This window comes from Corvus cornix, chromosome 4, assembly GCF_000738735.6.
Source record: "Corvus cornix cornix isolate S_Up_H32 chromosome 4, ASM73873v5, whole genome shotgun sequence".
In the NCBI taxonomy this organism is placed as follows: domain Eukaryota; kingdom Metazoa; phylum Chordata; class Aves; order Passeriformes; family Corvidae; genus Corvus; species Corvus cornix.
Genome location: NC_046334.1, coordinates 47,703,714 through 47,720,027, shown reverse-complemented (window position 1 = coordinate 47,720,027; position 16,314 = coordinate 47,703,714). Strand labels below are relative to the sequence as shown.

Genomic DNA, 16,314 nt, shown 5'->3' with positions numbered 1-16,314 from the left:
TGGTAGAAAATATATTTGGCTGTTTAAAATAGCTTTACTGTAAAGTAAGTCCCTATTGTAGCACAGGAACAGGGCTTATTAATCACAATTTATTAAACTACAAACAACATCTCTTCTACACTGTCAAAAGACTTGTCAGAGATTAGATATTATACGTATCCTATAATTCGTGATAAGGCAGATGAAAAGAATGACAATTTGTAAGATTTAGACAAGCAGTTTGAAAATTCATTGCTGTGTAGTTCTGACCTTCCATTGTCTCCACTCTCAAATTCAGGGACGTATCACAAGCATTTTATTATTAGTTGAAATTCAGACTTAAACATGGGAAGCCAGCAGTGACAACACCCTGGTACCTTGCCCTGCCTACCCTCTTAAATCTCGTTAGTTGCCATTGTATTGGTGGACACACTGACATTAAACAGGCTGCTCTCTCAGTACATTCTTGCTCAAACATACATTTAGCCTGGGGTCTGTCAAGATAAACTAGTATGAAAGCAAATCAACCCTGTATTTTAAAAAGCATTAATGCCTCTCCACTAAGTAAGAAAAAAATGAGTATGAAAGTTTTTCCAGTCTAATATCCTATTAACAAATGTAGTTTGAAAGGAAAAGAGTAAACCACTGATGGAAGAAGTTGTGTGTTCATTTTCATTGACTGAGACAAGTGCATTTTAAATCTTACACAATAATTGCAGTGCAATTAAAAAGTAAAGCATCATTACTGTTGGTCTGCAAACATTTTCACTTAAGAAATCTCTGGAGGCTCAGAAAGTAGCTTCTTCATGCAACTAGCCATAAATTGCATGACTAACAAAATCTAGCAGGTGGGTAGCAAGTAGAGATTTTTAACACTTCCCATCTATCCTTCCAGCTTTCCACAAAAATATCTCTGCTTTAATGCAAACCAGCAGTATGGCAAATTGTTGATTTGTCCCCATTCTCTTCACTGTCAGCTAAACTTTTTGAAAAGAATAAAGAAAACCAATCTATTAAGCTACAGTTTCTCCCATACATTCAGTTTGGCTTTTCTCTTATGTATAAAAAGAGACATTCGTACATGCTGATGATCCTCCTAGCAATGTAAGATTAGCAGTGTATATCACAGGCAAACTTGCCTTAGTTAAACCAAAATCCTCAGGATTCCTGCTTATTTTCACCACTATTCATCATTCAGATTCTATCCCAGAATAAAAGCTGAAAAATGCACAGTTCTCTAGAAATAACTCCTAGATAAAGAAATAAAATGTGTGTGAAGCCATTCAAAATGAACAGAAATAAGAGTCCCCTGGATGTGCCAACAGGCTGGAGCACAGTGACTTTGAGGGAAATGAAAGACAGGCTTTTTTTAAAATCACATTGCTCACATTTAAAATTCCTCTGATTATTAGAAAACCATAGGCAGGGAATAAAGGACAAGCTGGTAAGAAAAGCAAACAATCAAGCCTGAAAAAAAAGACAAAAAAGGAAGCGGTTCACACAAAGTCCAATATACCTAGTCATAAGGGTTTCCAATCTAAAAATGCACATGCAGAAAGTAGCCTTTTGGCCTGAGTATGAGTTTCATTATCACAGGAGTTTTCAAGTTGTTTTCAGGCTACATAAGAGTCTTCTTTTCCTGCAACACCTTATAAATCAAACATGCCTTGCTGGGCACGTATATGTAAATATTATCAGTCAGTAGCCAATTTTGGCTAACATCTCTGGTGTTAGTTATTCAGGCTGCATTATGTATTATAAATATAATATTGAGGGGGCAAGAAAAGGCTCCATGATGCACATTATATTCATTTCAATGATCTTTTATATCCATAGCTAAGATTTCCCTCAAGTGTGGAAACATCATCAGAAGAGCAGGCTTGGTTTAATTTGCTACAAACTCCAAGGAAAAGGGATATGAGCACAGTGGAGAGAATGCACAGTGCTATGACAAGCATCATCTGGTTAATGATGTCCTTAGCGGCAGCATATCCTGTTTTGTATTCTGGGGTTGCTACAATTATTGTAAAATCAGCCAGAACTTATATGTTTTAACTTGTTGTCTCAAAAAGACCCCATTTCCTTTCCTGGGCCCAGAAGAGAATGTAGGCTGCAGCCAAAGGGAAAAAAAGAGAAAACTTTTGTGTAAAAGATCCAGAAAATATATATAATAAAGAAGAAGAAGAAGAATGGCTGTAATCTAAGAAAGTGAAATAATGCTGCTGTTAACATAATACATAGTGAGGTCAAATTCCACCTGTCTATAACAGGCCGATGCACTAAGGAAAAAATTTTTTTATCACATAATGCCATTCATTATTGCCTTCATTGACTAAGAACATAAAAAATATCATTAACAATAAGGAGAAACTAAGCTGTTGTGATAAATGAGAAAACCCACTCATTGAAGACTTTGATCTGCTCTTTGTCAATACTGCACGGGCTACGTGCATCCAGTTCTGTGTTCATCTGTATGGTTTGCACACTGCAATCAAAGTACACCAGTGCAGAGTTGATCAGGTGCAGGGTGTTTATTGATAACTGGAGTCATGAAATCTTTAAAATACACTAGAAGACACAACTCTGGACAGGCAAAAGAGATTTTGATGTGTCAGGTTACAACTTTTTTAAAAAGTCCCATCTTGCGGTTTACATTTCTCATGTAACAATTTACTGAAACAAAATTATGCTGAGAAATGTTAGATATTCACTAATCAAAGGCTGTACTTCACATTACATACTTACAGCTGCCAAATTTCAGTGGACATGAGTGAGCATCCATGGGGAAGTCTTCCAAGTGCATTGGACATTCGGCTTGGACTGTAAGCCTAAAAGGCAAAAGACCGCTCTGCATTTAAGTCATTTAGCAGGACAAGAAAATCAGTTCCACAGAAGTGAACAGAGTTCATGCCGATCTAGTAGATTAAATTGAAATTTTATATTAAACTAACAAGAATTTAAATCAGCTTTTACCTCTCCCATTTTATGTGTTCCTTTGAAAGGCATTTACTTATCATATCAAGAACCTGTAAAAGCTGACCTCAAAATTATGAGCCAAGGGCATTTAAAGAAAAATACAAATTAAGTATTTTCAGGTTGTTAAGAACAGTAATTTTCTTCTCATAATATTCTGAGGTACATGTGGGCTAAAATGGCTCTTAAAGGCTCATTATAAAAGCATCTAGAATACAATTAACTTGCCAAGGAACTGTATTCCAGTCTTCTGAATTTCATTTTTTTACAGTTTGAATGGAAGATACAGAGAAAAAATATTTGGGTTCTTTCAAAAGATTGCTGCTTCTCATTCTCCATGTTACTTGTGATTATTCTTTATATTTATGTAAAGTGTGGCCACATATTAACAAAGCATCCACTTTTGCTCATTTTGTGAAAAAACCCCAGCAATATCCCAGTTTCATATATGGGGATCAGTACAATAAAAAATAATTTAAAACAGTTTGAAGAAAGCTTTTCATGGACTACCCCACTATTGTTAATTTAAGAAAAAAAAACCAAAAACACCCCTATGTTTCTCCTTCCTATCCTGTAAGTCTCCTCTGGGTAGAGATTTCTTCTCTCATTTTGTATGCCTCTCTTCACTCAGCCTCAAACATCAGTTACATCCTTCTGTACTCCCAGTGGTTCCTAGTCATTGTACTCTCTGCTATTTTCTCCCAGCCTTCCACCAAAAGATATTTCATGTTTCTATTCCTCCACTCCCCAGGAATGTTTTTCTAAATTCAAGGGGCACTGAGAGATAAGAATCAGCAAACAGCTGAAGGCAAAGGAAAGAACTGCATGAGCCTCTGATATAAATCACACAATCATTTTATGTAGACACGATAAAAATAGCTGTTTAAAGTCTAGACAAAACAGTTAGAACAGTGCACACATTAACCTCGTACCCTGAGAACCAACAGACTTACAAGTAATGAAAATGGTTAGTTAATTATAATTAATCTGACCCAGCTTATACTTCACAATGGCTTCAAACAGTATTTCCTGTATTTATAGTATATGATTATTATACCTTCTGGAAGAAGAGAATGACAATAGCTCAAATATTGATTTGAGCCCCAGCAAAAATACAACACATGAGGTCTCAATTTACACCAAGCAAACTTTTCTGAATCTCTCTGACCACTACATTACCCAGCATCATTAGCAGCCTACCCATCAACACTCAATACTGTAAGGGTTTCAGAGTTGTGTAGTGAAACTGGGCTTCAAGGATGCTGGCATGGCTGCACGGAGAAAGTACCACGGTACACATTCACTTTAGAGCTCACATTTTCTATCTTACTTAGGCTGGGGTTTTTAAGTCTACATTCACCTTCAATTTATTAAGTACTGCCCAAAAAAAAAGAAAGAAAATAAGTCATGGGCTTCTGGCAATTTGGTTAAAAATTTCAAAAAAATTCACATAGGTAACATTATTGCAAAAAGAGTTACCAAAGAAGAAATCAGTCTTATAAAAATGCTGCTTTATATCTATGTATACATGGTTTTTTATAATTTTGCGTATTCTATACTCTATTTTCTAAGCAAATTTTAACATTTTATCAGCTAAATATTTATCTAGCTACTAATGATGCACAGGATGAAAAAAAATTCTAAGTAAAATATTATAATTAGACATAAAGAAACAGTAATTACAGAGTAAGACATATATTCCTTGTAGCTCTCGCTGGAAAGAGTTTGAGACCTTATTACTTCTTTATTCTTTCTCTGTTTTTTAACTGCTCCTGACCTTAATAATAAATTTACTAAGGGGCTCACATATTCAGTACAATGGCTGCAGTAACAGGAAAAACTCTCATACTATTTTAATGATTCTAAGACAGAGTTGGTAAACACTATCTGAAGGTCTCAGATAACTTTATTCAGGTGTTCAGTATCTTTAATATATTACAAAAATATGAAAACTGAGGCATGGGTAGGAAAACTGATCTAATTCATTATCAGCCAAGAGACTTTTAACAGAACTGGAAACTAAACACACATTTTCCTAGCTTTCTTTCTCCTTAGAGAGAAATAAAACACGGGAGAGTTCTCCTGAAACCTGATTTAATTGTTCGATGGAAAAATCACATCAAGAAGTAGCTTGAGTGGAGAAGAGATGAACAGATGAACAGACATACCTCATGGTGTACAAGAGTGTCCCATCGTCTTGGATTCGTAGAAGCTTGTTTGGCATCGTCATGTTATGTGCCACTGACTTTTTCCCGTTGTGAAAAAATGTATCTGGGGTCCAGATTTTGCTGGCCATTAGGTTGTTCAATCGAAGAATGTTCATTGGGCCCTTAAACTTTAATCTCTCATCCTTCCATCTCTGACGGAAGAAAACATCTATCGTGTACTCCTGTAATGGAAAAAATACATGCTTTTTTTGAAACAATGAAACACTAATCTGCTTTCTGAGAACAAAGAATAGAAAACCTCTGTTTGCAAAATTCCCCTGGTAAAATTGTCAAGGGAGAACAATCATCGCAAGAAATTGTGTAATACTGAGAATAATAAACAGGAAGTCAATGCATTAAGGGTATGACATTCTTCTTCATGATTGGTTTGTTGTTCATGTTGTTTTTATACTGAACTCTTTCAATATTTAGATTTCTGTATATCTGATACACAAAGTATCTGTGACATGGGTATCTTCATTAAACACAGTAAGGAAGGAAAGTAAGGAAAAAATACACAGGAAGACATTAAATAGTTCTTTCAGCATCTTCTCCTGTAGAGTAACCCAGCATTTCAAGAGCACGGAGAATGGCTGAGACTGGAAGTAAGGAAACAAGGCAACCCCTAAAGGGTAGAGTATATACAAGCAGAATGATGTAAGATTTCTCCAAAGAGGAATGTAAGGCTCTGTAGTGGCGTGGATTTTATGAACAAAAGTACGTGGGTAGGAAACAATAGCTGATGATTAACAGGTGACACTCACTGCCTGGTGAGCATTACTCTGATGCCTAGTCTTGGGAAGGCAGTATAATCTGCAAAAAAAGGATGCAAGCAAAAATAGATGACCTAGACCAGATGCCTGTGTCAACCAGTGCTGGGTATCCCATCTGGTGGGGTTTGCTGCTGTTTAGCTGGTTGCTGGCTGGGGTTAAACCACAACACAAGCAAACAACTGACTAAACATTGATAATGTAAATTCATCAACTATCTTCAAAATGGAACTGTAAATGGATTTAATGTTTTGCTACTGTCAGCACAGCACATAAATTGGATATGGGAGAGCTTAAAAACTATGTTGGAAGCAAACTGTATTCAGCATATTGGCAAATGCTACCTTGGTGCAATTTTGTTTTGTTGGACAGGTACAAAATGGTCTCATGATTTCAAAGTATTAGTATGCTGCAGCAGTCTGTACTACTGCAACTGCTCTGCACAAACCATTTTCAAGTAAACGGTCTTTGAATGGAAAAGGCCTGATAAAATTTAACCAATATAAAATTTTCAAGGGATTTCAATATAAAAGTGACTTCAAAGAACTCATCAGCCTCTATCATTTTCTGCTGGCTCCCTCGTGTGCTGCTTAACAAGCATTAAGGTTCTTCTCCATCAATCATACAGCAATACAAAAGGAGTGCTGACTAGACAGCGACAAGTGACAGCTCTCTTCAGCTCCTTTGGTCTGTGAGCCAAAGAGCTGTGAGGACCTTTTCCAGGTCAGGGCCAGAGGCTAAGGAGAGCATGTGGAATAAAGGAAAGAGAAGTTTTTTATGTGAAGGAGCATGACAGGGGCAGGAGAGAAAGCAGTTCTCATTACGAACTGTAACAAGTGGGAAGAGATATTTTGGAAATTATGGATACTTATAAACTAATCTGACAAAAAACAGAAGCTCAATTTTTAACTATACCAGAAGGTCGTACATTAATGTGATAAAATTTTGTGAATTTTCTAATTAAGATTTTAAATATTTAAAATAATATTAAATAAAACTAATGTGACAATACACTGAAAATTAATTTGGTTCTCTTTAACTCCATTTTCTATTATCTCTAATAATATTTCAGTAAATATATCTGTTTAATACAAAATTATGAACCTCTAAAACATCTTACTTTGATATTATACTCGATTTTGTACAGTCCCTCATCACTGCCAGAGACACTGCCTCATAACAAGTGGTTTGCTCATTTGTCTATGACAGACCACATTCAATTGTCCTCTTTTATTTGCTGATTTATATGTTGTTTTAGTTGTTAAACATCATGTGACTTAAAATCCCATTTACAAATAGCAGTTGCAGACAAGGGAAAGTGACAAAATGCATAGTATCATGGAGGATCAGGAGCAGCAGGGGAGTATATGAAATCTGGATAGAAATACCAGGTAATTAAAGGAAAACAATTGCCCTAAGAGCTTCCTCATGGTTTTTGTCTGAGGGGCTTACCAATAAATCATTTTTGTGGTAAGTTTGATGTTTGAGGTATAAAGAATTGGGAATAAGAGCCTGAGGGAGTAAGACTTTGAAATTCCACTGAAATTCAACAGGAGTGAGTGATATGTCCTGCAGGTTCTTTTGACAAGCACCCCTGCACATAAATGATTAGAATATAAATCTGGACTTTTTTGCAATGTTTCCATCAATAAAGAACTTCAAAGATCCTGCTTCTTAACTGTCTTCCAACATACATAAAAAGAATTACAAGAGAAATAAAACAGGAAAAAAAGCAGACATGAAACACCAATAAATCAAAACAGCAACATTTCACAAAAGCTCGCATCTGCTGCAAGGCAACAGCTAAGGAAGTAGAATGAGCAGGAAAGAATCTGAACTGCAGCCTTGAGAGATCCTGCTGATAAATCTCTGACTGGTCCACAGGTAATGGTTAATGGCTCAAACACTCTTAAGGTAACCACCAAAGGACTTTGCCCACTATGGCAAACTGCATGAAGAAGCAACTGCTCATCTGAGACCACAGAACTCCCCTCTCTCCCTCTCCCCGGTATGCCTCTGTGAATTCCTGGAAATCTGGACAGTAAGTTAAGCCTCCTGATGGGAACTTGAGATAAGATAAAGGTGCTGCTTTTGTCCAATTATCTCAGGTCTAAGGAGAAGTAAACAAGGCTGAGAAGAATGTATCCACAAGAAAACCCAACTCAGCAGATGTGCTGAAAATAAGCCCTGGCTTGGTCTGTCAGGGAGAGACCATAGCCACCAGACTCATTTCTGGGGTCTTCCACCAGAGGACTGTACACGATCCACAGCTGCAACAGATCCATGGTGTTGCAAAAGACAGTATAAAACTCCCCTCCTCAGGAGAGGTGTCTGGGCATTCCCATGTAAATCTGAACTATATTAACCCACTGAACTCTATGTTTCATGGGCTTCCTCCACCCCGGCAGATCAAAACTGAGACCATCACTTTGACCAGCAAACACTGAAATTACAACAACCAAGTCTTGTCATTGAATCCACAAGTGATGATATCTTTCTGCTCTTCTCCTTTCTTTCTATTTCTTTCTTTTCCTTGTAAATTTTCTTCAGTGTTATTTTTATGCTTTTGTATTGCTATAGATATTAATAACCAAAATGGCTACATACCTCCTTTCCCCTGCAACCAAAATTTTCCAAAATTAACTTTTTTATATAGAACCTGAGTTACCCTCACCTTTGGGGTGGTCTGTAACACCATCCAGCCTGTGCTGGAGACCTTTATTTCAGAACATCTCATTTAGAAGATGGAAACACAGAATAAACCAAGGTTTGGTGTGAATGATGATGAACACCTTCTGCTTTTGTTTACCACAATAGTAGTAAAATCTCACATAGTTCTTAAATAACTTAACTTTCTACAGACCTCTTTGCATTTTTTCAGTGGAAGTACTGGGATCTCAATTTTGTATGAAGGGAAACTAAGGCACAGAGGTGAAATTAATTTGTCAAGATCCATTTAAAATGATTATGAAAAGCAAAATACAACTTCTGCCTCTGCAGTGCTGTATTCAGTGATCCCATGTTCCATTCCATGCCAAATCTATTCTACTTATGATCATGGATATCTCTATTGATGTTACCATATAAAATAAATGAAAAAATAGGAAGGTATTGAAGTACTTTGAACATAATCAACATGATAAAAAGCCAGCATTTATCAAAAGATGCTACATAAAGATTTTGAAAATAATTCCTATTTGATGTATATGCCACTTTGTGGTAAATCCTGTGTAATGTTTTTTTTTCAATCAAGACTAATATTCTGTGAGAAACGCAAATCTGGACTCTAGGAAAAAATACTCCGATTAATACCTGATACTAATTTCATTCATTCTGCAGATGTTAAAGAAAAAAAAAAACCTATGTAAAAAACCCTGTGCTCTTTCTGGACATGACCTAACCACTCTCTGGTATATAGTGCAGTATCTCCACAAAATCACAGGAGCATAATTCCAGGTCTTCAAAGGACTCCTGCGATCATTTCTAGACAAGAAAGTGTTTCCTTCTGTGTGGTGACTAAAATGGTGCTTACACAGCTAGACTCTAACACAGTACAATTAAACATAATCTTTCAAATATGTATTATAGCACCTTCCATGAAATTTAGGTACAGATGATGAGATTCTTACTGCAGTTTTAAGAAGCACTTGACCCTCTTCAATGGTCAGAAGAACAAAATGGTGAGGAAATTTCATTCCTCTTTTAATATGGGGTTGTTGTGCATAACAGTATGCACCATAAAAAAGACATTAGTATCTCTGGGAGAAGATTTAACTGACCTGAGTATAAGCAATCTCCACTACATGGTAGTCTTCTTTTTTTTTTTTTTTGCTAAGGCCAGACTTGTATGGGAAAAGTTCAAAAAACAAAAACCATACTCCTATCCTTTCCGATAATGGTTGGCAGATTTTGGCAGTTTTAGCATCTGAAGTAAAGATGGACATGTTCCAAATATCTCAAAATTTGTAAGTGTCCATTAGCAAGCAGTATTGTCCTGAAGCAGATTGAACATTTTTTTTTATTACCTTCTAAAACACAGCATTTTGTTTAATGAAGAGTTCAAGCCAGAGTTCCTCATTCCCTACTTGTAAAAATTTTTAATAGTCATTTCTCTAAAGTATGTTTGTCTTTTTCCTGACCACTCTTAAAGCCATTAACTGATATATATATATAACCACAAAACAAATTTTAAATACTATAAGATATAAGACTTTTAAAAGGCAAATAAAAAAAAATTAAAAACAAGCGAAGGGGAAATGGCATATACAGCTTTTCACTGAGTCCTTAAAACAGTTAGAAATACTGTGGTTGACACACTATGAGATAAACAGTTCAGATTCATGGACCTAAATCTCACCTAGATAATATAGGAACTGCATATTAGTATTTGTTTTTACATCGGTATAATTTCTTAATTTTAATTCTTAAAATGTACACTCTAGTTTTCATATCTGCCTTAAGGAAATGTGTAATTTTACTTTCAGATTTGTTTAAAAATGTTAACAATATTAGTATGTAACTGGTGCTGTAGAATACTAGCATGATTGGTATGCATCTGAGCATCAAAATCACTTTCAAGAAAACCAAGAAGGAGTTTAGACAGAAGACTCAAAAAATGTAATTACTCAAAGCAAAATGATCTGCCCGGTATATGCACACTTATTATAACCTGATGATATTCGTCAGTGTGATGAGTGTAAGTTTGTGATGCAACTTCTGCAATTCAATTTATTAAACCTGCACACTAGACATTTTCAGTGAATGCTGAAATTAGCTTTACAGTAGGAGGATCACATCATTAGTTGGTTGTCTTAGTGGTTGTCTCTGTGGGCAGATCTATGCAGGGTGCAGATGGCACACTGAAGGAATAACACACTACAGCAGTCTGCATAAACTAGTTCATCATGGTACGGCTTGGCTTCACCTAGGCCCACCCACCAGATTGGACAAACAATCTATCTCACTTGCTACTTATCTCTTCTCTAAAAGCAAGCAATTGTCTAACAATATGAGGACTGAAAGAGTTCTCCTCCAATCCTCCTCAAAGCTCCAATCACAAGCATTGACTACTCAGGCTCTGCACAAGCACTTGTGTATCAACATCAAACCCCATTGCAGAGATAAGTAAACTGAGTCCATTTCCTCTCTCCAAAACTTACCTTCTGATGTGTGCGCAGCACAGAACATAGAAGGAAATAGCAGACAGCAAGAAGTTCCCTTCAGGTCTTTCGGAGTGTAGATCTTGCATACTAGTGAATAGAATCCTTGAAAATATTCTGATGAAGGAGGACTGTGGTTTGAAACTGCCTTGTTGGTTATTTTTTACCAAAACCCTTAACAGCCCTGTTAAAAACTGAAACACTACCCCATCAATGCATTTCAAAGGAACACGTATTCATTTTTAAATACATAAAGTAATGTCTGCCAGATACATATGACCTTTAATACTATCAAGAAAATGTGGAATATTTCTAGGGAATTGCAGCATGATTTTTCTCTATTTGAGTAACTCATTTCAAGCCTTTTATTTCTGCCTAATCTGTCAACTTCAGTCATTTTTGTCTAAGCATTTAATCGCAACATGAAGTATTTTTTAAAAATTTGTAAAAAAATGTGTTTAACCAGTTTGAATGATAGTGTCTAGGGAAGAGAATGTCTTTCTATTCATATTAATGTAAGAAAAGGACCTTCTCTGAATAAATTTCTGTCTCTTTCTTTCCAAACAGCTGATGTACAGTGAACTCTGAGTCTAAAAGAAGCACCAAGGAGAGATAAGAGGGGCATGTAAGAGATATGAATAGGGATTACTTAGAAGAGAGACTATGGGACATTTTTCCCACTACTGTCACTAAAAATAAAAACACTTCTCATTATCCTTTTTTTATTCAGACCTGGAGAAAGAGCAACCCTGAAACACAGTGGATGCCTGGTGACAGGAACAGGAAGCCAAACAAAGGTACAGAGAGAGCTAACAGCAGTGACAGGCTTGGACACAGCCTCTGACAAATCAATCTCCAATACTGATCCACTTGGCAGGATGTTGCACATCCTGAGGAAAAAGACTTCCCAACAGAATAAAAGGACAGAAACTCTGCAAGAGATCATGTGAGATATTCTCATCAAAATTTCAGCGTATGGACTTAACTTGCAAAGGTAATTACCTGAGCCAGTACTAAAAGGGAATAAAGCAACAAGTTCATTGACTTTTCAGAAACATATCAATTATAAAAACACAACCTAGATGCTCCGCAGTGCTCCCCAATACCCAAAAAATCCAAGTGTATTTACCATTTCTTTTACTCTTTAGTCTTCTCTTACTGAGTTCAAATAATAACTACATAAAAGCAATTGCAGTACTTTTTTTAATCTTTTTGAAAAAAAAAAATCTTGATGCATTCCCTTATTCTGTCCAGAATTATATATCCTACCACTCCTGTAAAACTTCTCTTAAGTTAAGGAATCCTAGCTAATAATTAGACTTTGAAAGAGCTAAAAATAAGTTGCATAGGAAAAATAACCAAAGCAAAATCTGAAATGCAAACTGGAATGAGGAAATCTGAAAAACAGACAGAAAAAAAGAAATAGGGTTCCAAGTTCAGTCACTATCTCTAAAGAACCATCCTCAGTTGTAGTGAGGAATGCTGTAACCCTTCTGATCATTTCTGTATTTGACTTTCAGTCTTCATTGAAAATTTCTATTCTGGCTATATTTGAAAAATCAGAAACATTTATTGACATTTCAGTTGAAAACTTGACGAGATGGAAGTGTGTGTAGTGATGAACTAGCTGTGTATGACAATCTCTACAGAGAAATGTTCCTGTTCCTTTACTTCAAAGTGAAAAACTGCAGGTCTATCATCAAGAAACTAGGAAAAACTTGTTTACAAACAACTTGGGAACAAAGGTGTAACCACAGTAAACAAAACTCCCCAATAACAATGAAAATCTAAGACTGAAAGTTGGAGTACAAAAGTCTCAGAAAGCTTCTTAGTTTTTAATATTCAAGCTAAACTGATTCAAGTCCTGCCACCTACTAACCGTGTGTTGTAGGAAAGCTGGGAAGATGTTCCCGTGATAATCAGAAAGACTGTTCTGAGGCAAAATTTGCTAAATCTTGGCAAAGCTTTTTCCACAGCAGACCTTATATAAAGGGTCTCAGTACCTACATAATCTGTCTTACATAAAATAACTATTGCCTGAGGAGTAAATAGGTCTCATTTATTGTAGATATATTTTTTTCAGTTATGGACATCAGCACTTACTATGTCTATGGCTATGGGGGAAATTTCAGAGCCAAAGTGTCAGAAGAGCCTGTAAACCACCAAGTCTGAGAAAAAGAGGTCAAAGTACAATGCTTTCAGTGCCAAAATTCAAGCTAGCAGCATATAGAGTTTTAATGATGGTAGAGTTTACCAGACTTCAAGTAATTAATTTTTAAAAACAGAAAAAATAATTAGGTTTAATGTTCAATCCTTTTTACCCTACAAATTACAATTCAACCAAGTTTATCCTTTACCTCTGAATTTTCAAATATTAAATATTTTAATTTCACGATAAATGCTTTAATTAGCATCTGCAATAATAATTTAATCCTATAACTCTTTAGAAAATTCAGAGGTGCTTTGCTTTTCAGTTGTTCTGTCCAATTTTTCATTTGTTTGTTTTTCTAAACAATGCAGCTTTTCTTCTCTCAGGCTAATGTCAAAATAAATTTGTATCACTGATTGGGTTAGAAGCCTATAAGGCATAGCACCACAATACTGAACTTAAACATTTCTGAGAAATAACAGCTCAAAAAGACAGAAGAGTGAAAGTAAAATCTGTTTGATCCCATGTTTTGCTTTGCCTTCCTTGATTCTCACAAGTTTGCAAAAGGAAGTTGAAAATTCTTATATATTGGCATTGTATATTTGACATTAAATAGAGTGGTTGACATAAAACAGCATTTCTTTGACACAAATGATACAGATACCCAAATATTTTTGTTCATTTGAAGCACAGTTTGCAACATTCTCCTGGCCAAGAGTGAACAGATTTGGTAGCTGACTATTTTGGTCAGAACAAAGAGTAGCATCTTTTTAACTTTGTCAAAATGTTAATCCACAACAAGGACCAAATGTTTTTGACTCTTAACACATTTGGAGAAAAATCTCAGCCTCATCTTCTACCTCCTGAATTTATCAATGGCAACTTCAGCTAACTTAAAATCAGTCAAAGACCAAACTCTCCTGGACTTAATTATTTTTTGGCAAAATTGTGATACTGGAAAAATACAGTGAATGTGAATAAAAACCTACATTCTAGAAACCATACCAAGTCACAGATTGTACACAATACTATATTATTATTAATGGTAATATGCTTGTGAGGAAAACAGAAACCTCACAAAGTCATAGCAATTCAACAACAAAGGTTAGACTTACATTTTATCAGCTTCGTGAATCATCGCTGCGTGAGAACAGTGTCCTTAGCTCCAATCCAACCCATCACTGCCTGTGTGCCACTTCCTTCTTCCATACTCTAAACATATATTAATCATCTCCCATGTATGTGAGTCCCCTTCCTATTTTCAAAAGCACCCCTTTTCTTCTAAGCACCATTATTCTTCACAAGATACTAACCAAGGAGGAAAAAACAAACTGGAAAATAGATCATGCAAAGCAGTGCAGTCACACACACAATGCTTTTTCTTACTATAAGAAACCCCAGCTGAAGGAATCCTAGGGGCAGCAATAATCATCAGAGTTTTGGGCAACAGCAATGTTCAGCCTAAAAACCTCATGTGACTGAGGGCCTCATCATTCACATTGTGACAGCAGAGGACCTCAGGGGCTGGGACCCAACCTTCCTGAAAAATCTGTTTGGGATGCTCTGAAAATTCTGGAGGACATGGGCAAGGGTCAAACTATTCTTCCAATGAAGCCTTTTAAAGAGGAAATTTAAAAAATTATAATATCCCAGGGTTTCCAACATTTACAGAAGAAAGTATCAATGAATGGTCTGTACAATAGTTTACATTATCAATTCAGTCATGCAGGTCCTAAATGAAAATGTCCTCATGGTTAATACTCTAATGTCACCTTCATGTTCGACAGAATACGTGATGGTTTGGAAGCTATTATTTCAAAACTCACATGTTGAAATTTTCTAATTGACTGCTCATACGTTTCAAAATTATTTTATAATTATCAACAGAACAAGCTAAATTAACCCTGAAGCTTGTAGTAATAAGAATTAAACTGCTCTTACTTATCTATCTACTTATCTGCAAATAAACCTACCCATTACAGCAACAGCTGCCGTTCTGATGCACTGCACTCTTTGATTAACACCTCTGCATAGATCTCTTAGAGCTGTAGCATCAAAGGACCTGACCCCTTACTGCACTGTCTATATGTCTATGCAAATAGACACCCAGAGTTCTCCACACATTTATCCACTGATATCAAAAGTGTGTTGGGAGCAAGGGAATAGGCTCAGGCAGCTTTTCATTACATTTCCATTTAAGCACAGATGACTTGCACAGCCTTGGGTAAGTCTCCTCGTGTCTCAGTACTCATTTTTAAAAGTGGATTAGTATCATGTCCCTGTTACACAGGACTACAATAAATGCAAGACTTTACCCCTGTAAAGTCATGAGATACTAGACCAACAAGGTCAAGATGTTCATATCATCTTTGTAAATAGCTGTGGATACCTTTTTTACAAAATTATTAATAAAATAAAAATTTCAAAAACCTAAAATCATTAGGAAAAAACACCTCAAGACAATCGTAATAAAAACAACAAAAAAGTGTATTTCTCCTATGAAATGGCCTTTCATGTGAAGCATCACTAATGTATTCATAAATATCAAAACATAACTTGAAAATTGAAACTATCCCACACAAAAAAACAAACACAAAAACCCACCAGAATATATTCTCCAAAGCTATGATTACCTGCTAGTCAGTAAGCAAATAACTTTTAAAATATACAATGTACCATGAAAAATTTAGTTTCATAAATTTGTTCATAACATCACAATGTTCCCTGTTTTGTATGATGCATAACCTGACTTTTTTCATAGAAAAAGAAATGTTGCCTGATTTAAAAAATATTCATTTTTAATACCTATGGATACATCTAGGTACTGTTTTATATGTCTCATATATAATAATGAATGTTCAAAACACTTAAAAAATAATTTCGTGCAGGATTGGCAAGAGTAGTGTGGGAGACTGAGATGTTAATGGTTAATGGTTCAAACAATCAGCCATTTGAAAAAGCAGCCAGGGCTTTGCTGAGGATGAGCCCAGGTACAGAGGGTTCAAGCCCCAGGAGATGACCACAACAATGCAACTTTTGTTTAGCAAGAAGCTGGGGTTTGAGACATATAAGGGAA

At 35.8% G+C, this 16,314-nt stretch overlaps 1 protein-coding gene across 1 annotated transcript in view; it reads right to left on the bottom strand.

Annotated features, from left to right (window-relative positions):
• The window catches only part of GABRA2 (gamma-aminobutyric acid type A receptor subunit alpha2), a 64,635-nt gene that overhangs the window by 20,904 nt on the left and 27,417 nt on the right, over positions 1-16,314 (bottom strand). Inside the window, exons 5-6 of the mRNA XM_039550998.1 lie at positions 5,121-5,341; positions 2,725-2,807 (exon numbers count right to left, since the gene is read on the bottom strand). Of these exons, the coding sequence (XP_039406932.1) occupies positions 2,725-2,807; positions 5,121-5,341 (304 nt within the window). The remainder of the gene's footprint in view (positions 1-2,724; positions 2,808-5,120; positions 5,342-16,314) is intronic.